We start from the raw sequence: 25,743 nt of genomic DNA on the forward strand, positions 1-25,743 counted from the left end.
GTAAAAGAAGAGGGTTGTTTTGGGGGACTGATGTGAACGTGATGGTTCATCCCTTCACATTTATCTCAATGCTTTTCTGTCGCTGGTTTGCAGCGGACCTGCTTCATATTTCTATAATAAATATATATAATATACAATACTCTCTGTGTGCTTCCCTTTAATGCCGTAGCCGTCCATCTGATGCTACCTTCACTGGTCACGGTTCTACTCGATAAACTGGTACCTCAATATTAATAATAATGAGTACAATGTCAATGTCTTAAGACTATTTCATCTCTGTCTACTATAATTTGTCTTAATTCTGCAATTCATTTTTTTTTTAATTATAATAATAAAACTGATAATAACACTACTACTACTACTACTACTCTACTACTACTACTACTACTACTACTAATAATAATAATAATAATAATACTATTAATAATAATAATAATAATAATAACAACTTATATATATATATATAAAAATATATAATTTAATATGTATAAATATATAATATATGTGTATATATCATGTTAAATAATGCTGTAAATAATGTATGTAAATTACTGTTTGAATATGGTATTTCCGATAGCACCTGAAGGCACCAGTAAAAGGAACGCCCACCTCGTGCCAACCTTTGACCAACCAGCGTTGGAGAATCAGCTGATTTTGTCACATGACCGTCGTTAACGCGCACCTAGCCTCTCAACATAACAGGTCGAGAGAAAACAGTAGCTGGGAGTGTAAATAGTCCCCATTTTCGGGGGAAACATTACAAAGAAATGAGTAAGTAACTTCATTAAATACTCTCTAACTTGTTATTGATTCATGTGTGTGCCTGACAGCTGTTACGGAAGTTAGCTAACTTAACGTTTCAGCTACAGCCAGTCAGCAATATTTTGTAGCTAATGCTAAAGCTAGCTAACTGGAGACAGTAAGGTAAGTTAGCTGTCAAATCTGAGAGGAGACGATGGACACATTGACATTTTAAACGCGTATTTAAAGGCTTATTTAATCCCGCTGACTGAGCAGCTCACTGTGCAGCTGTTTTGATTTCTTTCTCAACTTTCGTGGTTTGTTTGAAAAGACAACTAAAGGTAACGTTAGACTTGCCAAATAAGAAATGAGTTGTGTAACGCTGTAAAACATCCCACATCTATGATTTAAGATCTTGCCTCTGTGACGTGAAGAAAAAATATATAGATACAATATTGTTTACAAAACAAACAAACCATAGACGTTGTGAATGCATGATTATTTGCAGATATAATTATATTTAGTTTAAATTATCCTTCCGTATTTATTGACTTTATAAAAACACAATTTATGCATCTTTGTTTTGTCAAACTTCCGTTTCAGGTGAGGAAAGCTCAAGCGTCCTCCTTGGCTATATGGAAGTAAAGTTGCTGTTCCAGTTGTGACAGCTGATCAGTGGAGTGTCCCAGTGAAAGTGGCCATGCATCCTTTCGGCCGTGAGGCTGAGACCTCTCTTCAGGACCTGTTTGAGTACTTCAAGAGGTGCCTGCAGCATGGAGAGTGGGAGTTAGCCAATGCCTGTGTGCCACAGCTGGTTAACTCAACGGGAGGACTTTCAGAAAACCTACGAGACATAATCAAAGCTATTGTCTGCCATCCTTACAATTTCAAGTGAGTCACGCAGCTGCATGCTCACAAGACATTGTGAATTGTTAGATAAATAAAATGTAAGGCAGTACTGTTATAAGTCTGTAAAAGTCCCAAAACCAAACCCTTATATTTGTGCTGTGGATTTAATGACACTGTGTTTATTTTGCAGATGGGAGTCTGTGGGCAGTCCACACAAACTGGCTTGGTTTTGGCTTCAGGTTTTGGAGAAATGGACAGAAGAGCAGGTAGCACTATGAAGAATCCAGTATCGCAGCTCGCTCTATTGTGCTTATTTGAGTTACTCTTAAACGACATGTTTAGTCACTTCATCCTCCAGCTGTATGTTGGTATTTGAGAGCATCTCTGTTTGTGTTAACATACAAAATCTGTTTTGGTCAAATCTTTCCTGGCAACCAGAAATACAATCTTGATAATTGTGTTCTTTTACATTTCATTGTGTTATGAAATGATGTGACAAAATATCTCGACTCTTGTTTACGGTCCACTTCAGGTCCCTCTCGATGTCAGAAGAGAGCTGGAGTTCCTTCTCCTCCTGGAGGAGTTGGGCTCAGAGAGCATACCAGACACTGTTCTCAAGGTTCTTATCATTTCATCTCATTGTACAACTGTCTGCTGTTGATAATGAAGTTGCAAAAACTAGATAGGAAAGCATTTACCTTTTTAATTAGATTGAGACAGAACTTTGTGTTTACACAGGCTAAGAGTACTGAGATTAACTTGATGTGTTCTGTTTTACGTGTTGTGACCATAGACTGAGATGAATTATCTTTCAGCAGGAGTTGCACACGGCCTTCTTGGACATGCAGTCTGAGAAAAGAGCTCCAGAGGGTTCAAGCACAACAGATGCGGCTGTTGAGTCTTGCCTGCGGACCTTATTGGAGAAAAAGAAGCCCAGACTCGCCCAGTCTTTATCGCACTTCTTACAGGTAGAGTCACACATATTATAACTACAAAGCAAAATTATTAAAATCTCTATATATTGCTCGACATAAATGTAAAAATAGAAATAAAATCTCTTTTATGTACATGTGTCCATTGAATTTATAAAACTGATGGCTATGGATGTCAGAAGAGACAGAATAATACATTCACATTACTTGTATACGTTGTTCTGCGTGTCTTAAATACAAAATCTGAAATGGTTTAAACATATTAAGTGGGTCTTTATATATTAAAAACTATTGTTTTCTGTTTATAAAGTATGTTGAAATTAATTTTAACATGATTTATCTGCAAATCCTCAAAGTTCAAATCAAACTTTTTGAGTCTACGTATATATTTTTCTCTTCCTCCTGCAGGACAAGTCATGCACAGAGGACCACACTCTGCAGCACACTTTCATCCAACACCTGATGAAGGTACTGGGAAAACCGGAGAGAAGGCCGGAGAAGGTGGAGGAGTGGGTGGAGGAGATCTACGCCGTGTTGTCTGTGATGCCATGGAGCTCCGGTCGGAGCGGCGGGCAGCTGGAGGCGCTGTGTGAGGCGCTGTGGGCCGCCAGAGACAAGCCCCTGAAGGAGGAGAGGATCCTGAGCTCGCTGCTCCGCCCCCGGTGCGATGCCCTCGTCTCTGTTTACTGCTCCGCCGCTTTGAGACTTCAGAGGGATCGTCTGCTGAGGAGCGCGCCTGAAACACAAGGTAGTCCGAGTGTGTTCCGCTCCGATAATGAGAAGCCCGTTTACGGTTTGCTTATTCCGATATAAACGGGTCGCGGTGAACATCTCTCTCCTTCGACTCTTGAGTTCATCAATAGAAGTTGAGCGTTATTTGATGTTAACATGGTTTTGGGATCATCAGCATTTGCTTTAACTAAAATACATATTTCAGTATGAATGTCTGATGTGGCCTTTTAAGTTATCTCCATGTTGATTAGTTTGAACAGACTGCTTTGTAAAATAGCCGTATATGTTCCAACTTCCTATAAATCACTTCCTCCTCTGAGCTGTTTTAGCTTTTTTTATTTTATAGTACCAATACGAATATATACCTGTTTTTTTGCCTTCTGTGCTTCAAGTTTTAAAGAGCAAACTGTGGCTTCGCCTCTTTTCCTCTTTTAATCACACTTCTGCTTCTGTGGCTGCGAACGCTCAACAGATTTTACTGAGTGTCTGGAAAACTGTACATGTGACAGGTTTTCTTACGTCTCTGCAGCTTTGCTGTTTGCTTACAGTGTGGCATTAAACCAGTGGTGGAGATTGATGGGTGGTTTATGGTTTAGCTTGTATGTAATAATGACATTTATTCTTCGTATTTTACTTATGACACAAGCCAAACTTATATCAAGGGAAAACGTAAAAAAAGAACAAGACACACAAAGCAATGTCGAACAATGGTTTACCCCTAAATGCCTCCCATAATATCTTATTTCCTCAGTCTCTAGTGTTTCCATGACCACTACCTCCTTGTGTTGTACGTTTTGGGGGCAAGCTTTAAATACAGCTGTTTGCAGGATGCATAGCGATGAGGTAATGGATCTATTAGTGGCTCTGTTTGAGTAATAGCTAATATGACGATGGTGAAACTAAGTCAACTTGGACGCTTGGACTCGAGGAGGAACTGATTAGAATTTGGTGGTCAATGGGTCAAAGGTCAAGGTCCCTGTGACATTTGATCACATGGATGTAAGGTGCGACTTACACCTTACACACCTTACATATTCTGCTTCTGCCACAGAAGCAGAAGTATATGACCGCAAGGTGGTAATTCAAGTTTTTGTTCTGCAGTCAATTCTTTTCTTGTTCTCTTTGCTGATCTTTCCTCATTATCAGCCAGAACAACAAAATATAATGTAAGAAATACAATAAGCTCTCCGGTCTGTGTGTGCTGTAAATTGTGTGTCTGATTTCATGGTGAATCTGACCTGGTGACAGGCATTAAGAACAACTACATAGAAAGTGTCTTATCTTCTCGCTGATGGTCTCGTTTACTCATACAGGTCAAACAGAGGCATCATTATTTAATTGAGACTCTTTTATAACCTTTAAATAATAGCCTGTTATGGATCGTAGGACTCAACTTGTTTCCACTCTTATCATATCGCCCTCTTAGTGGACCTTCCTGAAGCCGAGAAGTTGGCCCTCAGTTTATGTTGCCACAAGGATCGTCCATCCATCTGGAAGACCATTTATTTTGAGTGCCTTAGTAGTGGAAAGCACTTCCTTGAGCAGGTCCTGGTAAGTAAACAGAAATAGTAGAACTAGTTTTGTAAGTAATGGAATGTACACAGTCTTCTTTCAGTAGCATCATGACTCTGTATTTTTCATGATTAGTTCTGGAACGTGATAGTCAAGTGAAGTTGGTTAGCGATCACATGTGATGAAATGCAGTAATGTAATAAGATTGGTTGCTTCCTGTAGGTTACTGCGCTTGACCTGATTAAACACGAGGACTTTTCTCAGCTGAAAGACTTACTGAGGTTGGAGTTCCAGCCTTTATCTCGTCTGCTGTTGCTCCTCGGATGGACTCAGTGTCGCCGTCTGAGCTCGGCCCAAACGCTGCTCGGCATCCTTCACCGAGAGCAGGTCAGACACCATCTCGTACCTCCACCTCTACAGCTATTTTACAGCTATTATGTGTCATTTGCTGATACACTCTCTTTCTTTTTAGGCCCCAGCCAATGACTCTGTTCTGCAGGAGTTTTCTGATCTTCTGTCCTCTCAGCTTGGAGTACTTGAATGGTGTAAAAACAGCAATCCGTAAGCATTCTTTTGTTTGTTTTTACAAAGTTTGACTGGCACTTAACTCCATCTCAATCATTATTTATGGTTAATGTTTACGTCTTCTATAACCGTGTCTGTGCAGAGGGATTTCCATGGAGGCATTGCTGGCACAGCTGCACACTCTGGACAATCACTCTGCCCTCTATATTCTGCATTCTCTGACTCCTTTGGCTCAGTTTGAGGAGCGCAAGATACTGGATCTGCTGCAGCAACTGCCAAATTCACCAAGAACAGGTCAGCATCTTCATCGTCCTCTCTCTTGTTGTCTGACATGAATGTTTTGGGGTTGACTGCCAAAAGAATAATGTAATTTTCTTTTCCCTGCAGAAGACACCGAGGTCGTCAGTAATCTCAGCTCTGGTGTGCAGAGGAACATAGTTTTGTTTCAGGGCTTCTGTGCCATGAAGTATGCCATCTATGCTCTTTGTGTAAATGCACATAAGTACTCAAATTGCACCGAGTGTGAGTCTATGCAACAACAGCAGCAGCAACAACAGCAGCAACAGCAGCAGCTCTCTGAAGCAGAAGCGGACCAAAATAAAACCCCATCGTCCTCAGAAGGTATGAAAGCTGTCTTTCTTTTCTGCGGTGAAATAAATAGTTTCCTGTCTGATCATTTAAGCTGATTATAATCTTGTTGCAAAATAAGTAGACAGTGCTGTCTTCATGGATAACCTGTTTAAATATACAGTATTTAAAGTTAGTTTTGGAATTAGCTTTTATCAGCTTCTCAAATAGGAAGATTTTCTGCTTTTCTCCATTTTATATCATATTAAACTGAATATCTTTTGGTTTTGGACTGACAACACATTTAAAGACAGCTGGGGGGAGGGGGGAATATTCAGAGATACAATTCTAAATAAAAGTTGGAAATTCACACAAAAATAACAACAAATTTGTGAGAAATAATACAAATATTCAGAGACTATAAAGTCACAGCATTGCAAGAAAGAAAATAATAAAAAAAAAGGAACCACATACTATCACTTTGTGAGGTTGGATTAACCTCATCACACCACAGACGATGCCAGTAAACAGGAAATGCCACATGCACACGCTGGCGTGAGATACCCTTGCATCTGTCCATTGCGTTGAAGCACAAAAGCTATCACCACATCCAGATCATTATTTTGTTTTAGTCTGATCAGAGCAAAGCCTGAATACTTATGATATTATGGTGATTCTGGGCTAAAATCATGAGTATTTCCTTTCATTGCTAAATCCAATTGCAAAGTTTAATTTGATTAGGTCATCCACTGCAGGGATAATACACTAATACACAGCAAGCGTCTGTAGTGGGAATACGACAAGTAGAATCTTGTTGTTTAAAGATGACGAGGTTGTCTTTGTTTTTCAACCTTTTCTTTTCTTATATAGTTCTGAACGACACCCTGATCTTCTCTGTTTGTTGTGTTTTCCAGGTTACCATTTACTGTTCCAGCACTACCTGTCAGAGTGTCAGCTCTATCTGGAGGCCATTCCTGCCATGTTCCGCCTGGAGCTCCTGGAGAACATCTTCTCCCTTCTCTTCCTGTCCACCACTGACTTTTCCCAGCAGATCCAAAAAGAAACAAACTGGAACCAGAACACAGGGAATGTCACTCAGTCAGAACTTTTACCGGATACAAGAAACACAAATGTAGAGTCGGGAACCAAAGCAAAGACAGATGAGACTGAGTACAGCAGGAAAGAGAACCAGAAGCTGTGTTCAAGTTCACCATCAGCCGCCCACCGTAGTCACCTGGAGCTGGGACACTTTATCCAGGGCTGCAGGGGGTTTCTGACCGACATGACGGCCATGACGGGTTTCCTGAAGCTGCTGAAAGAAGGGTTGGAGGGCATGTGTGTGCTGGGTCAGGAGGGTCAGGAGGCGGGAGGAGCACTACTTCAAGAGGCCGACGCGGCGGAGAACCTCGGCTGCTCGGTGACTGCTGAGACGTTCGGGCCTCGTCTGCAGAGTTTGTCCAAACGCACTGCAGAGGCTCAGTGGAGGCTGCAGATCATCACCAGCAATCAGGGCAGTGGAAGTGGTGAGATGGACAAGATATTTCTTTAGTTCTCTCTGCATGCAAGACATAGCAAAAGAAAATCAACAACAATAACTAAAATTCACAAACATTTGACCGGTGCCTCATCTTAATGTGTGTGGTCTTTCTTGTTTTTGCGTCAGTGCTGGATGAGTTCAGATAGAATTGTGGCATTGATTCTCTAAATCTTGATGGTAAATTGACTTGCAGGTTCAGAAAGTCCTCTCCAGATGTCAGCGGTCAGCTCTCCCGTCACTCCTCTGGGACGCAGCAAGAGCTCGAGCCTGAGGAGAAGCAAGAGACCAGGGAGACACGCCGCAGAGAGACAAACCTCAGTGGAGAAACACAATGGAGAAGTTAGCGCGAGTGCATCAGGTAACGCATACACAACTGCCTGTCATTTAAAGGACTTAAATCCAGGCTTTTGTCCTCTAAAGTTGTCGTTTTTTTTTTAAAGACTTTTGTTATTTGTGTGGCTTTATGAAGTGTTTATTTGTCCTTTTGTCAGATGGTGGAGGAGGGACAGGTTGTGTGGAGTTGGGGGTTTGTCCATGCGGAGGTCCACACAGCTGGCTTGTCCCCGCCATGTTGTCCCCTCCAGAGTCTCTACTCATGTCCTGCATCCACCAAGGAAACTTCATGGAGGCTCATCAGGTCTGTGCGGCAAGCTAGATGTAGCTTTGTTTTTTTAGCAGCTTAAAAGTCAGTGTTCCTCATTTTGATACACAAAGTACAATTTATACTGATGCTACTACTAATATAATATTAGTACCACTAATAACTAATAACATGTCCCACAACTCGTATGCTTACTACCTAACCATGCTTTAGGTAAACCTTTATTTTCCATGGTGTGTTTCGTGGCTTCTCTGCAGGTGTCTCTGGTGTTTGATCTGGAGGCGTCTGCCTGTTGTGGTGAGCTGGTGTTCATGGAACGCTACCATGAAGTGCTGGTGGAGCTTGGACGGGTGGAGCAGAAGATGGAGAGCCAGTCCAGGTCTTCATCCTCATCCTCCTCAGAGGGTTTGGGGACAGCAGCTGTGTCGGTGGCAGGAAGGAGTCGGCTGGGCAGCAGTGGGCTATCGACCCTGCAGGCCATCGGAAGTGCTGCTGCTGCAGGTTCGACAGCTATTTTCCTACTTAAGATTTTATGTTGCTCTTAATTCAAGAAATGAAAATGCATTTCAAACCACCTGCTTAGGATTTAACCAAAGATAGTCTCATCCTCCTTGTTGCACAGAGTGAGTGCAGTTTAAAGCTGGGTTGCCAACTCTTTTCCAATGAAAGTAGCTAGCAGCAGATTTAGCAAAAGTTGCTAATTCTAGCGAGACAGTCGGCCACACTGACCTTCAGGCCTCCCTCCAAAGCTACTCCCCCATTACGGACGTAAACGACCAACATGGCTGTTGTTAGTAGCTGTGAAGCTAGCAGCATGTGAAAGACACTGGTGACGCACAATGAGTTCACAGGCAGAAGACAGGCATTTCATTTGGGCTGAATTAAATTATCGGTCGGGCTTATTACAGTTCTGCGCAGCCAGATATACCAGGTTTACATTTTCAATAGTTTTATTACCTTTTATCATGCACAGTAGATAACACAGGATCTGACTTGTGTGTGTGTGTGTGTGTGTGTGTGTGTGTGTGTGTGTGTGTGTGTTTTTTTTTTTCTTTCCTCGTAGGAGTGGCTTTCTACTCCATCTCAGACATAGCAGACCGTCTCCTCAGCACCCCTGCTCACCCGATGCCCTCACTGGAGGATGGCTACTGGCTGAGCCGCTGCACCTCGGACCCCTCTGGCCTCCTTTACACACTGCTGGAGGAGCTCAGCCCGGCAGCCATGGCGGCCTTCGACCTGGCCTGCTGCCACTGTCAGCTCTGGAAGACGTCCCGACAGCTGCTGGACACCGCAGAGCGCAGACTCAGCAGCAGCCTGGAGGCTCGAGGTCTGCAGTGTTTGAGAGTATTGGGGTCTTTCTTGGAATCATTTTTTGCGATCATGATGATTTATATGGATGGTGCAGGTTGCAGAGCAGATTTACTTGAACATGGAAATTGAAACAAGACCAACTACAGCGTCATGTGTTTATTAGCAGCTTTGCACATGTAGTAATTTCAATCCCTGTCTGCCTCCCCAGGAGTACGAGTTGACCCTAAGGTTCCACGTTCTGAGGGGATCTGTGGATTTCCTATTGTATTACAGCAGATCAACAAGATCCTGAATCATTCTGCCACTAGTAAGAGCTCTGTCAAAACAGGTGAATACAATTACTCCAACATTTTCATTATGGGAATAGGAAAATGTGTATTTACTTGCCATTTAGCTGCTTTTAATGGAAATAGACAATCTAATGACCTGCAGACAAAATAACTTTCTTGACCAGAGATTTAATATGAAAAATGAATGAAATGTGCATCATTTTTTCTTTGTTTTGGATCCTCTCTTGTTCATAGAAGCTGTTGGGGAAGACCAAGTGTTCACCAGCCCATTTGGTTGCTGCATCCAGGAGGTGCTCCTGTGTTGCTACCCAGCCCTGAGTGAAGAGTCCATCGCTGCTCGGCTCGGTCTAGCTCAACGTTTGGAGACCACCCTGCACATCTTGAGCACCGCTACAGATGCCACAGGTCGGCTCCGTAACCGTGGATGTTCAGATGCTGTTTTGGTAGTCAAATGTTGAACTGTACATGTCAATCAAATTGTTTTATTACACTTGGATCCGTTGTATGTGTCCGTAGGGATTTGAGAGGATTGTTTGTCACTCCTTTGTGTAATGTCAGATACAATTTGGATAACCAGAAGAGAATCTGAGCTGTTCCACGTTAGCGTTCTGTGGGAAAGTCTGTATGATTGATGATTACCTCTCGTTTGAACAGAGGGCAGCGTGGGCAGCGCTCTGCTGGCACAATTGGTTGAACAGGCCAGTCTGAAGCAGTCGGAGCGCGATGCCCACCCCGTGCGCTCCAGCATGAAGCAGCTGCTTCGTTCTCTGGATCAGCTTTGCCCCTTCGAGCCAGGCGGAGATCTCGCCAGACCAGATTACGTGCGCAGTTTCCTCGACTACGTCAACACACTGGCATCTGTGTTAGTGCGCTGCCTTGGTTCAGAAGGTAATTTGTCATTGAGGGGTGTGTTTTGGAGAGATGCTGATCTTAAAATAGAATAACGTATATTTAAGATTCTTCTGCCCTATAAATTTGGCAAAAACAACCTCTAACAACAGCTTTTTAAAAGTTTAAATAGTTTAAGTGCATAGTGCTCAGACGTCACTATCTCAGTGTCACAACACTCACTCATTATCCCAGTTGGTATTGGGAATCAAATCACTTTTTATACCAAACTACAGCAATTCTAACCTAAATACTGACTTTACTGTGGGCCAGCAGGGACTCTTCCTCTTGTTACACCTGGTTTTATTCTGGTTTGCCTCTCTTACTGTTTCTCTTAGATCAGAGCAGCGAAGTGAAGCTCGGGAATCCACTGCTGGTGTTGCTTCAAGCCCCGTTTCAGCTCCTCTCCTACCTGCTGTTTGACAGACAGGTGTCCCCTGACAGGTATGCACAGTTAATGTGAACACACGCTGCAGTTCTTGTTAGACAAGTTTACCTGAACTGCAGCTAAGCTGGTGTACTGTAGAAATGGTCATACACGGTGCAATTATAGTTTCCCTGAATAAAACTGAAATCCAAATCATTATATAATAATATCTTTTTCTTGTAAAGCCCTTTGTGAATTGTGTTGTATTAAAAGTGCTTTATTAAATAAACGTATTATTATTATTATGCAAATGATGGTAGAAAGTGTGACACAATAGAGGCTTTGTTATGTCTAAGAGCAGCAAAATGAGGAACATTTATTTAATATTACTCTGTGATCGCTGCTAAACCATCCATTAATGATGATGTGAAAGAGGAGATCTACAACAAAGGTGAAATGAGATAAGAAGGAGTGGTGTGAAGGCAACCGCTTAGTTAACTATTTCATGTCCTGTTTACTCCCCAGAGTGCTGTCTTTGCTGCAGCAGGAAGGTCTGCGACTGAGTGTCCAGCAGGTGATTGTCCAGCGATGCTGTGAGACTCTGCCTGTGTGGATCTCCTGTCCAGCTGACGACGGCGATCCCAATCGGGCCAAGAAAGATGACGGCGTGTTCGGTGTGGCCAGTTTGTCCATCCTGCTCCAACAGCATGCTCAGGAGCACGTGTCGACCCTGAGAATCACAGAGCCTCAGTCTGAGCCGAGCTCGGAGTCTGAGGACTCGGTGGAGGACCACTCGCCTACAACCACCAACCTCTCCACCTCGCCACCATCCTCCTCCTCCTCCTCCTCCTCCTCCCTCTCTTCCTCAAGCGCCTTCCTCCTCACACCGTCAGCTCTGTCTTTCCTCAAGTCTCGCTCCCCTTTACTGGCCACACTGGCGTGTCTGAGTGCCTGCAAAGGAGAAACCGCCCGGACACAAACCTCCGGATGGTCTGGCTATTTCCGTAGCAGCCGTAAAGAGGTTGCCCTAGATGGAGAGCAGATTTCTCGTGAAGCAGATAACCTCCTGAAGGAGTTCCCTATTCTCCGGGCCTACCTTCACACCATGGCGGAGCCGCTGCTGGGCGCCCTGTTAAGTGAGGGCGAGGAGGGTTCTGCCGGACTAGGGGCGGTTGTTTGTGGGAAACCCGTCGTCAGTCTCCTGCTGTCTGGGCCTCAAGATGAAGTTGCCCAGGCCGTGGCTGCCGAGGCCTTCCAGCAGGCTCTGTCCTCCAGAGACCTCAGCAGAGCCCTCAGTCTGTTGGAGCTGTACGGGCAAGGCTGCAGCCAGGAGGGGGCGCTAAGAGACCGCATACTGGCCTGTGCTGCCTTAGAAGGTGAGACGTGATGAGAAGATAAAGATAAAGAGGTTTTTATTGTCATTGTAGTGATACAACGAAATTTTGGTAGCTCTCAGCAGCAATAACAACGATGCATTTTAACAGAAGGCAGCATATTGAAGCTCATCTAATGCTTTGGTGGCACTTGATGTGCTTTTTAATATGAGCTTCAACCTAACTTTCGTCTGTAACAAACACATTATGCCCAGCTACATGTATATGCAGCACGTATATATAGTCTCTTTACGTTGATCAACAGTACATTTTAAATTGACAATTTCTTATAAACAATTAACATAATTTATTAAGCAAAAATGGCAAACATTCACTGGTTCCATATGTGCAGATTTACTTATTTTCTGTGTTTTACATCACTGTAAATATATATGTACAGTAAATTGATATTGGGTTTAGAACAAAACAAACACATTTAAGACATTACCTTCCAATTTTGTGTATTCCTTAAAACAACATATGTTGAGTGCAGCAGTTACTTTACAACTGCTATCAATGTAACTAAAATGTTTGTTCTTCTTCTCCCTGTTTATCTTCAGACGGAGATAAAGGTATCGGTCAGCTGTTCCGCGTTCGCGATGCTAACCTTCGAGCGCGCGTTGCCCTCCAGGCTCTGGAGCGCTGGCCTCTGTCCGCCTGCCTGGAGCTGCTCGAGTTCTGCCTCAATGACCCGAGCACAGACACCTCGCTGAGGACGGACTTGGAGCTCAAGAAGAAAGAACTGGACATCTATCACTGGGTAATTTATATCAGTGAAGTGACCTATTTTTAATCTGCAGAGGAATCTATACAGCAAAGTGGTCACGCAAGCATTCAAACCAAGTAGAAACATGTAGAAGCTTTCAAAACAACAGAAAGGAGAGTGATAAATGGAGATATCACAACTAATAAATATACACCTGTCCTTGAAATCTTACTTTTGGCTGACTTTTCTTCTTCTCTTGTCGCAGATGCTGAATTTACAGCCTCCGTTTCCTTGGGCTACTTGGCAGGAGCTGAGGACGGAGTCTAAGACAAACTCTGAGTCCATGTTATCTATGATGGTGGAGGCAAAAGTAAGTACAATACACCTGCAGCTGTTTGCTCATTGCTTAACAACTTAATCTCTAAAACACATATTTGTTCATACATATAATCCAAAATGATATAAATCATATATTTTATCTTTTCTTTTTCTTTTGCAGGAGTTTGCTCTTTGTACACAGTGGGTTGAACTCTATCCTGTATCCGACCAGCTGAGGCTGCAGCTACAGACTGAGCAATTGCTTCATCTGCTGGAGAAGGGACAGACAGACGAGGCTTTCCAGGTCAACTCCACTGAACATCCGGTTAACTTTTAGACTGAAATTCATTTTAGGCTTTAAAATAACATTCCTAAATTTGTCAGGGATCACTAATTTGGCAGATGCTTACAATAAACTCTCATCGTTGTGAATGTGTACTCCTGTATGTAGAGGAGAGAAAGCCTTATAAGTGTTTGTGAGGCCTTTGACTAACATATTTAGTTACTACTGTGACAGTTTCTCTCTCTTTTTGTTAATGTGCTTCGTATCTTACTTATTTTCTTTAGTTACTTGAGGGCCTCTCAGACTTTGTGGTCGGCCTAGACGTTTGTGAGCGCGCTCTGGACCGCCGCCCCGGATTGGCTGCCTGTCACTTCCTGGCTGACTACCTCACTCTGCATTTCCAGAGGCAGGTGTCTCCAGCACGCCGACGTCACATCCACGCCCTCCACCTGGGCTCTAAGGTTTGTCAATGCTGCACCAATCTAATCCTTAATAGTGTTTAGTGGTGATATCTGCAGCAGTGTCTGTGCTGTAACATAAATGTGAACAAGACATCTTATCCACGAACAATTAATACTCATTTTGAATCTGTTTTAAATTCTGTGGAAAAAGTTGTTTTCTTTTACATTTTTACGTATTATTATTTCCTCACAAGTTCACTCAAAGGACAGAGGATTTAAACACATGTGATTGTTACCCATCACATGCGCTTGTCACTGATTTTATGCAGCTTATTGCATCTTTTAACTTTATTCGATCTATCAATGAGCCCACTTATGTAAAGGATCATACTGTTGACCTCGTTTTCTCATTTAGCTTGACAACGGGTGTGTGTGTGTGTGTGTGTGTGTGTGTGTGTGTGTGTGTGTGTGACCACAAGGCAATTATATTTGATGCTCTGCTTATTCCTTCTCCCTCAAAGGCATCCTCTCTCTGCTGCCACATTCTCTGAGGCTTTTTTTTTTTTTTTTTGGCAGCTCACAGTGATAAATCTGTCACGATATCCCACAGTGACACTGATGAGCTCATTCTAACCCATCCTGTTAGGCAGTATTGATCTAATTGCTCCTCTCAAAATTAGAAGGTCTAAATCTCGAGCTCTTCCGTGGTTCAGTTCATCTCTGGCCGTGCAATGAAAGGAAAGGAAAAGGTTGAAAGAGGAAAGGGTTAGTGTGAATAGGAGGCAAATAAATTACAGATCCTCCATGATATCTTGAGAGATCGAATGCTCACAAATAGTTAAGAGCACCTGAATGCATCCTTAAATCCTTAAGACCTAGAGGTGACTGCTCCTTCTCCATTTTCCATCCATATCTCCATTCCAAACAACTTGTATATTTGCGCAGGAAAGGATGAGTATTTATCTTCTGCCACAGAGTGATACGGCCAATTTTAAAGTCCTGTACTCTTAATTCTTCCATTATTCAGCAAATGACAAGATGAGTCCTAGTCGAACATGTTGGTTTCGCACCATTAAACTGTTTTTGCTGAATTGCTCCATATCTTTAGGTTGTTTTAATATCAGCGGATTTGTTTTATCCTCCAGGTGTTGCTGACTTTGCCCCCAGCGGCCAGACAGGAGTACTTCCCCTTGCTGTCGGAGCCCCTGCTTATGCTCGAGCAGCTGTTGATGAACCTGAAGGTGGACTGGGCAGAAGTGGCGGTGAGAACCCTCCGGAGCCTCCTGGTTGGTCAGGAGGCCGGCTTCAGTGCCGAGGACATCGATAAGCTTCTGACCGACTATGCCGGCAAAGCCCTCGACTTCCCCTGCGCCCCGAGGGAGAGGTCTCGATCTGGTCAGTGCTGAGTGAGCTTTGTGTGGTGACAGTCACCGACACATGCAGATACGTGTTTACAGATAGTGGGTAGGACTGGAAGCAATGTTATGTGTGTAACATATACATAACTGAGACAAACTCATACAAATGTACACACTGACGAGGCCTTTGATGCCCTCTGGTGCAAATGTGAAAAAAGATCTTTTAAAGATTAGTTCTTGGCTTGGAATCAAATACAAAATGTGCTTGTGCTCCAAAAGATATTGTTGTTGGTGCATTCAAGTTCATGTTTTAGCACAGCCAGTTACCACAGCAACTAGTGCCAAAATATTTGACTGCTTGTTTTTCAGACTCTGTAATCAGCCTCCAGGATGCGCTGATGCAATGTCCTGCTCAAGACAGCTGCTCCCTATCTTCCAGTCGAATCGAATCTCCAGCAAACTCTGCAGGTGAGACATTTGCACTTGTTCAACAGTAATAATATGATACACATATTGATCCTCCACAGAGAATTTCCCTGCATGGAGAGTCACTGTTAAGGGATTATACGTTCTTTCCCCAGCAAATTAAGTTATTTGTCTGATGGCGTTTCGTATGTGAATTTAGTGTTAAGTGTTCAACTATTGATTGAAGTTCCTGGTTTGAAACTTGTGATTTTCTAAATGATTCCTTTCTTGTGTTTAATTCCAGGCAGCACGCCAACACACACCTCCTCCTCAAACAGCACGGACAGGGAGAATGATCGAAGCTCCGCAGGGAGAAAACGGCGCTCGTCTGCCAAGTTCCAGCCTCCGGACCAACCCCCGGCCCGCAAAGACTGGGTCCCTGACACCAAGCGGGACGTGTGCATGGTCTGCCAGCGTGAGAGGTTCACCATGGTGAGTGGGCAAAACACTGGTTGACAACTGATGTTGTCATGAATTAAAAATAAATACTTGCCGGCATATAAGCAAATTTCCCAGTTTTGACAAGTAAAGAAAATCCAAACTTACCTCACATTAAATTACCTCACCTCTGTCCCTTAATATTTCACAACCAAATGAGCGGCCTCTTGCTTTTTCAGTTCAACAGGCGGCACCATTGTCGGAGATGTGGCTGTCTGGTTTGCCACTCGTGTTCAGAACATAAGATGGCTGTCGATGGCTGCCCAGGAGATGAAGAAGTCAGAGTCTGTGACCGGTGTTACGCCTACTTTCACCCAGAGTAAGACTCTCTAGATTTAAGGGATGCAAACTTCAAATGAAAACTCTTTTTTAGGTACTGAACATCCAAAAATTAAAAGGTTTTATTTTACAACTTGTTGTGTACATTCACAGCCTATGAGTGGTCAGTTGCTGTATATGTGCACTTACCTAGAATTATTATATTGGAAACTGGTACTTTTACAACAATTCAGTTCCTTTTCAAGTGTCTGACCAGAGTATATTTATATAAAATCAGACATGTTACTGTGTTTTTTCTAAATGTATTTGTTTTTTTTGTTGTTTTTTTCAGTTCTGATGATGAACTGGAACCAGCTGAAGGTAAATTAAATAAAATCAGAAATTGCATGTGAACTATTTACTCTGATTGAGAATAAAATGTGTCAAGAAAGGATGTAGGATTGAAGAAGCACACCGGCTACTTGGAATATCCAAAATGAAGCCATTCTCAAATCAGTGATGTACAGAGGCCATGATGATGATGATGTCTCTCTCTGCTCTTCTGTCTTTGTGCAGTGGCTGGAAGCCCCGCGGTCACAGAGGAAGCTCTCGACGGGATGCTGCATCTGCCTGAAGTGGTCCAACGACGGATCCATCTCAGCACAAACCCTGCAGAGAACCAGCTGCTGCGGAGCGAGTTCTACTATGAACAGGTCAGTCATTTTCAACTCATTGCAGGCGACTTGCATTAAATGCACAAACACTGTAACAATCTTATATTCCTTGAATGCTGCTCTATTTAACATTATGGATTATTTTTGTGTAGAATTTCTGATTAAGTGCAGTACAACAAGCCTAAAGTTGAGTTTATTTCTAGCATTACATAGTTGACAGATCACTATACTGTTATTCAGTTGTCTTAAGGTAGAATTAACCTACTAAGACTAATTATTGTCTTTTCCTAAAACTCCAAGGCTCCCAGTGCGTACCTCTGCGTGGCAGTCTTGTCTCTGCACAATGACCAGACGGCATGTGGTCATCAGCTCATCAACCACTGCCGAGCTCTGTCTCGTAAGCTGACCAATCCAGAGGTGGACGCCTGCCTCCTCACCGACATCATGCGGCAGCTGCTCTTCAGCGCTAAGATGATGTTTGTTAAGGTTGGCCGCAGCCAGGATCTCGCCTTATGTGACAGGTAAGATGTTACCCAGTTCTTTCTGTTGTTAAGGACACTGTGCCATCATTTATATGGTGGGAAAGTGAGTGTGAGACGGATCAAAGGAGATTCACTTCTATTAGATTTAATTGCGACGCTATCTCTGGCTGTGGAGGAAGGGTGAGGCTTCAAAGCCTGGGAGTTAAACACTTAACTATTTCCTGTTATTTTCTTAAAGGCCCTGCAGAGCCACACAGGTGTTTTCATTGACTCTGCTCACCTCAAATGAAACCTTTAGTCGGGTTTGAATTGGCTGCAGCTATTCTAGGAGTGCCACTAAACCCTGATAACAGGAGCCTTGCCAGAAAGAAGGAGTGGGCTGTCAATCAAGTGTGCTCTGTACATGTCCAGGCAGTCTCAGAGGAGGTAACCTAATGTAACATGTAACATAAGTGAAAACACCGGTGTGGTTGGACCACAAGTTTGTACAGGTTTTAAATCAGCATTTACCTTCAGGCCTTTTTCCACAGAAAACATTTTGACATGTGACAGTAGGAAAAGCACAGTAAATAATTAAATATCATGTTTTGAACAGGGACCATGCACAAAGAACATTAACCATATATAATACAAGGAGAGAAGTAATGTACTGGGTCTCAGCAGATTTGCTGGGCAAGTATAATAATAAATAATAAAATAGTAAGATAAGACATTAAAGAAGCACAAAATAACCACCCCACTCCCAACACACACACGATTATAGACAAGATTCAAATCTGCAGGCATTCGTTTCCGTTTGTAGTCCGAGTGCTAGCAGGCGTTGGTTGAGTGCAATCTTGGAACCCAACTGTGATTGTCTGGCAAAGATTTCGCTTTTATTGGTTTAAAATGATCTCGTGAACCGGCTTCTTCTCTCAACTGCAACTCCAGTCTCGCATCTCAAGCTGCAAACTGTAAACAATAAGCAGTGTTGGGAAAAGGAAGTCTTCACCGGACCGCCAGAAATATATCCGTCAATATCACAGTATGAATGTGAATATACATGGATACATTTCAAATTAGGGATATGATTGATTTTACACAAATATACTTCAAGACCCTCTTTTATTTTATTCTCTGTTTCCACAGTTACATCAGCAAAGTAGACGTGCTCAAAATTCTAGTGACGGCCAATTACAAATATATCCCGTCTCTGGATGACATTCTGGAGACTTCTGCTGTCACACGTCTCCGTAACCAGCTGTTGGAAGCAGAGCACTACCAGCTAGCAGTGGAGGTGAGGCAGTTGGTGGTTCATTTGTTTTTTTAAATGTATCTTATTTCACAGTTATTGCCACACTTCAATCGTACTCCCAACTCTCTCCAGGGCTCTGTTTTAATAAGTTTGCCTGTTGTAAGATTTTTGTTTGGCTTAAGAAACTTTGAATTTGTATAACCCTGTGGTTCTTCCGTTTTGTGCGCCACGCTTCTGTTATAAACATCTGATTTTATTAACAAGTAGAGCACCTCGAGGTTAACATTCAGGTAGTTAGGCAGCTTATTAACCGTCCCAATCAATTTAATGATTCAATGAGGTAAATGCAGAAATTAAATTCCATAGCTGTTCTTATTGAGACTGGTTGTTTGGCTGCTATGCCAGGTGTCTACCAAGAGTGGCCTGGACCCTGGCGGCGTGTGGCAGGCCTGGGGGATGGCATCTCTCAAGGCAGGTAACCTTTCTGGAGCGAGGGAGAAGTTTGCCCGCTTCCTGAAGGCTCCAGTGGATCGCAACCAGCTCAACCTGGGTCCCTTACTGCTGCAGGAGGTTGTCCAGCACCTGGAGACCACTGTCCAACCTGGTCTGTCCACGGTAGGAAAATGGTGGCAGTCTCTGTCTTTATCCAAGCAGCATCTCTGCAGTAGTAGGCATGTCGGATGTCTATGAAATTGAAATGATATGCACAGGGACGTGCCTTTCATGAACAGCAATAGGAAATTCCCATCTTTATTAAAAACATAGCTAATTATTTCAGTTGCCATCTTTTCTCTCTTTAGGCATCATATGTTGTAATAACACAGTAGAGGTGAGGTTGAGTCACGCCATGATTACAAAGGAGTTTCAAGTGAGAGAGCCTTGTTAAGTACAGCATATCTGTAATCAGAAACTACTGTTAGTGGTCCAGTAACACCTGTTTAATCAACATGCACCACTACAATAAGCTTATATATTATCAAACTAGATTGAATTACATGTGCATGCTTTTTTTTTAATGCTTGTTTTGTAAATCCTTGACCTTTTGTGCGATGTTTGTGTTGTCTGTGCATCTCCGTCAGTCTCTTGGTGAGGACATCTTGGCGTCCCTGCGGGAGCTGGAAGACGCGCTGTGCGAAGCCGGTCCTGTGGATCGACCAGAGGGTCAGACACAGAGAAGCAACCTCCACCTGGAGTGTCTCTACTACCTGAACACGTACGGCACTCACATGGCACTAATCAGCTTCTACATTCGTCATGACTGCATGACGGAGGCGCTGACATACCTGCTCAACAAGGTGAGGTGTTGTTGTGAAGAGCATTCAGGCATGCTTTGAGGTTTTCATTAAACAAGCGATGTGTTTCATTTAATGTAATTCACAGATCCATAAGTAGCACCAGAACCAGTAGAACCAGAAATCTTAATCCTCTTTTGTTGTGTTGTTTGTCTGAAGTCAGAAGATAATCTGACCCCACTTCTGACTTTTGACACCATCTCAAATCTGGCCGATGTCAGCCTAAACACTGTCTAATCAACATCAATGCAGTAAAATTACATTTTAGTACCCTGTTTGCACCAAAGGAAGGTTTAACAAGTAGCAGTGTATAGCTACAGTACAGAAATTGAGCAAGCTGACCAGAGTATGTCTGCATCTTCTTCTTCTAAGAAGGAAATTGTACTAAAGTTTGACACATGTCTTTTTGCTCTCTCGTGGCTCAGGAGTGCCCAGATGAGGTTTTTCTAGAGGGTGTGTTGCAACCCAGTCTGGAGCGGGGACGTCTGGGCATGCTGCAGGGCATACTGGAAAAACTGGACCCTGGCCTGGAATCATGCAGCCGCTACCTCATGGCCTCCTGTCAGTTCCTGCAGCGGCGGGGATACTTCAACACTCTCTACCAGCTCCAGCAGTTCATGATGGTTAGACTCTTTAATGTTCTGTTATCTCTTGAATTGTCAAATTCTTTTTAGATTTTAGAAAAGAAAAAGAAAGAAAATTTTTACTGGCTTTACCGGAAATCAAAGTTCCATGCTCTGTGCCTTAGCACCAACTGACTAAAAAACAGGCCTTTAGATTACATTATGAATGTCCCAAAAGGCCCTGTGGTTGAGACGAGTACCATATAATTACTGATTATAGTTTAAACCAGGGGTTCCCAAAATGTTTTTTCTTGTAATCCTGATCCCTTAATGCGAAGCTATGTCTGAGGCCTAAAGAGGTAAAACTCAATCAGTGATAAAGCAAAGATGAGAGAAAAGTTTGATAAATATACAATTTTGTGAGTTGTTTGTTTTTCCTTTTATACTTATTGTAATATGTAAAATACTGTTTACCTGGACAGGATCAGGTGCGGGCGGCCATGACCTGTATCCGATTCTTCACTCATGGAGCCAGTTCATACCTACAGCTGGGAGAAAATCAGGTATATCTCTTTTTATGACTGCAGTTTTGGAGTTTGCAAAACTTTTTTTTTTTTTTTTAACTGTACCTTAAACGTGACCGTGGCGTTGTACAGCGCTGGTTGGTCAGTGCCAAAGAGCACCTGAGGACATACCTGAAGGAGCAGCAAGGTCGGGGAGCTGTGAGGAAAAGATCTCAGGTCAACTCATTCAGGAAGATGATGTCGTCCAGTGACGTGTCCAGGTTATTCAACACATCTTTATTTCAATTTACATGACAGAAATAAATCAACACGTTTGCCTCTTTTTTTATTATTAAAATGTTTTTATTTTTATATTCGAGTTTATAGTAATATTATTATTAGTACCACTTTTGATTCACACGTTTGCTACCTGTCAAATAGACTCTTTTTTTTAAAGTATGGACCGCTTCTGTCTTATTTTGTCAGGCATATGAACACAATTGAGCTTCAGCTGGAGGTGACCCGTTTCCTCCAACGCTGTGAGACCGCGGCCTCCTCTAAGGTGCCAAAGACCAGTTTACCTTCCCCCAAGTCCAAGTCCCCCGAATCCACTTCACCACCGACACTGTTTGGAGGAAGCCCCATGAAAGTTGAGGTTGCCTGCAAGGTGAGGTTAACTTAAAAATCTATAATCAACTTTAGAAAGATTAGGTTTGTTAAAATGGCACACTACCTAACTGCTGATGTTATTCATAAGTTAAACCTCTGGATCAGAGATCTTGGAGTTATGTGAAAAGTATATATATATATATATATATATATCAAGGCACTATTGGATATTTGTTTAAAGGGTATCAACTCCCAGTCATGGATATTTAATCCAAAGTCTTTGAATGCACTTAGTTTCAGTCTCTCTAAACAAAAGCTTTGCAAAGTGAACCTCAGTTTTATCTTTTTGAGGCTTTAAGGTCAGATGTTTTTACTGGAATGTTTTTTTAAAACATTTTTGAAGATGTTTAAGTTGAACTCATTATGAACACATGTAAATAATGTAAAATATCAAAGGCCTGATTGTTTTCTGTGTTTCATGTATATTATAGATATAAGAACATCCTGTCATTTTGTGTCATTGCAGGTGATGCTTGGAGGAAAGAACATAGAAGAAGGATTTGGCATTGCATATAGAGTCATACAGGTAGTGTGTGTGTGTGTGTGTGTGTGTGTGTGTGTGTGTGTGTGTGTGTGTGTGTGTGTGTGTGTATGTGTGTGTGAGTGTGAGTGAAGGTATCTTTGCCAAGTATTTGCTCTCATTTAGTATTTATGAAAGAATACCTCTGCCAACATGTCATGTTTGTCCCCATATGTCCTTTACTCTTCATTTGTCCTGGTGACAAATTTTCCCACTATTGTTTGCTAAAATCATTCAGAACATTTGGACAACAGACAAAAAAAAGATCAAAAACTTGTCCCCTTGCCCATCAGTAATGGCAGATTGAATTGATTTTATTTTATTGTATTTGATTTAGAGCATTAAGAGTCAGCTTTCGTTAGCTGATTAACTCAAAAACTAACGAAAGATCGGACGCAAGATTTAACGTGAACATATGTTTACTGGTAAGTGTTCATCCTCTCTTTCTCGCTCTCTTCCTGCCTCAGGACTTCCAGCTGGAGGCCCAGGCGGTGTACGTGCGGGCCGGCCAAAGGCTCGTCCGCCAGAGGCAGTATGGAGCCGTACGGCAGCTGCTCAAATGTGTCGGTGAATCAGGCACCGCCACCAAGAACGACTGCGACGCCCTCATCCTCAGCTGTGTCTCCATTGCAGATAAGGGACCAGCTGATGTGAGTACGGACAAGGAAGAGACACGAGTGTACTTAGATAACTAATCATGACCGTGACTTGGCTCTATGATGTCTGTCTTTGTGTTTATTTGTGCCAAGTGCTTGCAGGCAATTTCCAGCACATTGGTCATGAAGACTTTCTGCTGTCCTTTTATCTGATTTAGGCCAAGGAGCTGGAAAGTCTCATTCTGGAGACCAAGAGCACAGAGAGCAAGGTAGTGTATCTAATGTTATTATCCTCTGCTTGACACCATCATGGTTTTTCTTGCCTGAGGCTATTTTTTTGAATAGACATAGAAATCACAATTACCTCGTTCTTGGGTCACTTTGGTATTTTTGTTGTGAAAGTCATCCTTATCTCTTAAAAATACTCAGGAGTCTAACTCTCATCACATCCGTCTGCAGATCAAAGCCTACCTGGTGTGCAGTAAACTGAGACCAGCGTACCTGCTGGCGGTGAAGCTGGAGCCGAGCCGAGCCGGCCCGTTGGTCCAGGAAGTCCTCCAGGCCGCCGAGGGAGCGCAGGACTCCGTGATGCAAAACATCTGTGGCCAGTGGCTGTCTGAACACCACAGCAAGTCATCTCAGCAGCGCCAGGGCCGACCCAATGCCAGGTAAAGGCACGACAAGGGATTACACCAACAGCACTTGAAAACAATTGAGCCCCAAATAGGAGGATCCAGGGTTTCTAATGTTACACAGTGATAGAAACGTGTGGGGAGGTGGAGGAGTAGTAAACTCTCAGATAGATATGACTGCACATTGGGTGTATCAGGAGAGCAGCTGTTGCACATGTTACATTACATGCAGATTATTATAATGATTGATATACAGCGCACTTTACACTCGGTGTGTGCTGAGGAGTGGATGTGGGCCACAGGAGTCAAAAGGATTTTGGTGTCTATGCTCAAATTTGAGGTTTGTGAAATGTTTCTATTTCAATAGAAACATCTAGAAACCCTGACGATCATTTTCTCTTAATGTTTGTGCAGCCTTCCTGTCCGTAAAACGGACAAATCACCACCGTGCTTTATTTTCATTCTGGAAATAGTTTGCTGTACACGTTTTGAGAGGGAACAATGTCACTGGACCGTTGTGACAACAACTATTGCAAACTGCAATGTAAACCGATACAGTCGTTCTTACACAATATAAACTGATGTAGAACTCAGTATTTGACTCGGATTAATCTCCTACCTCTGCCAAAAGGGAAAATATCTTTAACTGAATGGAGGGCCTGTGATAAATGTGTTGCCTGTCTTTTGTTTATTTTTATTATTTATGTGTCCTCACTGTTTCAGAGTGTGAATTTAGACGTCAATGCAATTGGATGTCCTCCGCCAAGAACGGTACATGTTTAAAATGAAGTATCTTGTTTTTGTAATCCTGGTGAAGCTGTTAACCTGTTTTACCTGATATTGTATAGCACATTTTAAGGCCAGCTTTCAGCGTATATTCCCTTTTGGTAAGGGAAATTAATATCAAGCAGGAGTTGAGGTATTTTAGGGCATTTAAGATGATGTTGAGAAATGTACACGGAAGTAAAAGTTTTAGGTTGGATACAGAAAGGGACCCGCTTATAGATCATGTTTGATTTGATCCAGAATATCAACTCATTAGTTTTGTCTCTGGATGTCTAGTTTTATGTCTCATCTTGTGTCTCCTGTTTTGGAAATAATTTCCCAGAGTGTTGCTAATTTTAAATCATGCTTTTCACTTTGTTCTAGTGGGAGACCTGACAAATATCTGTTTGAATGATATAAATCCACAATGATTAACTTACACAGATAATCAATCAAATAATGTTAGAAAAGGGATTTCACTTTTGCCATATTTTTCTGTTGTTTAATTCAGTTTTTGCATATTTTGTTCACTAAGAAACACCCTGGCCAACTCACGATACCAGTGCAAAAAGCATTGCCACCACAAAACATGTTTTTAGTTAATTTACATGACAATCAACTATGTTGCTGAAGCTGCCTTTTCAAGGATACGACTCTTGATTACATGGTCACGGTCTTCTTTATTTGGAGCAGATACTGTGTTGTCCCTTTGTCTTGCTTCCCTCTGCTGCACTAGTCTGAGGACTGAGACTGACAAATCTTCCTATTACTGTAAGTGTTGATCAGCAAGAGATGAAAAGAAGCCAGTGTTGACATTCTTGCACTCTAATCCTCCTTAACTTCGACTGTTGTCTCATCACTGCCGCACTTTATACTTACTGAGTTTAACAAAAATAAACCTCTTTTGGTCAAATATGTAATACAGTTACTGCTTTCATGATGCAGGAACTAATGACTTTGAAATGTAATTGATTTCTCCATCCCCTGTAAAATGAAATGAAATAATAAAAACAATGTACAATAATATTGAATATTGAGCTTAATGCTGCCAAGTTTCTTGAAATGAAAGGGAAAGTTTGACATACACTTATTCATTTACTTGCCATTAGTTTGTTAGCTAGACTAATGCCAATCTGATGTTTGTATGCTACTTATGTAGCTATGGCTAGCAGCGGGCTAACTTAGCTTAGCATAAAGTCTGTTCCGGGCCAAGCTAGCCCTGTTTCTGACTGTTTCAGTCTTTATGCTAAGCTAAGTTAGCCGGCTGCTAGCGTTAGCTTCATATATATTTAGCATACGGACATGAAAGTAGTATAATTATTGTAAGTCTCCACAAGAAAATAAATAAGCGCATTTCCCAA

The 25,743-nt window shown here is 42.4% G+C and overlaps 1 protein-coding gene across 1 annotated transcript; it reads left to right on the plus strand.

The window, feature by feature from the left end:
* The first annotated feature begins 688 nt into the window (after positions 1 to 688).
* zfyve26 (zinc finger, FYVE domain containing 26) lies at positions 689 to 25,413 on the plus strand. Its single transcript, XM_068721535.1, has 43 exons — positions 689 to 771; positions 1,345 to 1,632; positions 1,781 to 1,856; positions 2,123 to 2,209; positions 2,409 to 2,558; positions 2,931 to 3,270; positions 4,681 to 4,805; positions 4,989 to 5,153; positions 5,239 to 5,327; positions 5,434 to 5,585; positions 5,679 to 5,912; positions 6,773 to 7,381; positions 7,589 to 7,753; positions 7,887 to 8,032; positions 8,254 to 8,497; positions 9,060 to 9,323; positions 9,516 to 9,635; positions 9,832 to 10,002; positions 10,252 to 10,485; positions 10,824 to 10,929; positions 11,378 to 12,228; positions 12,786 to 12,985; positions 13,197 to 13,301; positions 13,431 to 13,553; positions 13,817 to 13,993; positions 15,079 to 15,328; positions 15,661 to 15,759; positions 16,001 to 16,188; positions 16,374 to 16,513; positions 16,805 to 16,833; positions 17,029 to 17,165; positions 17,427 to 17,647; positions 18,737 to 18,884; positions 19,248 to 19,457; positions 19,922 to 20,137; positions 20,560 to 20,757; positions 21,180 to 21,260; positions 21,354 to 21,481; positions 21,687 to 21,867; positions 22,336 to 22,395; positions 22,857 to 23,039; positions 23,204 to 23,254; positions 23,445 to 25,413. Exons 2-43 carry the CDS (start codon positions 1,442 to 1,444, stop codon positions 23,655 to 23,657), a joined length of 7,857 nt encoding a protein of 2,618 aa, XP_068577636.1. The 5' UTR covers positions 689 to 771; positions 1,345 to 1,441; the 3' UTR covers positions 23,658 to 25,413.
* Positions 25,414 to 25,743: the final 330 nt, after the last annotated feature.

This window comes from Cebidichthys violaceus, unplaced genomic scaffold, assembly GCF_023349555.1.
Source record: "Cebidichthys violaceus isolate CVI_PGR_0920_01 unplaced genomic scaffold, fCebVio1.0.p SCAF_28, whole genome shotgun sequence".
NCBI classification, from domain to species: domain Eukaryota; kingdom Metazoa; phylum Chordata; class Actinopteri; order Perciformes; family Stichaeidae; genus Cebidichthys; species Cebidichthys violaceus.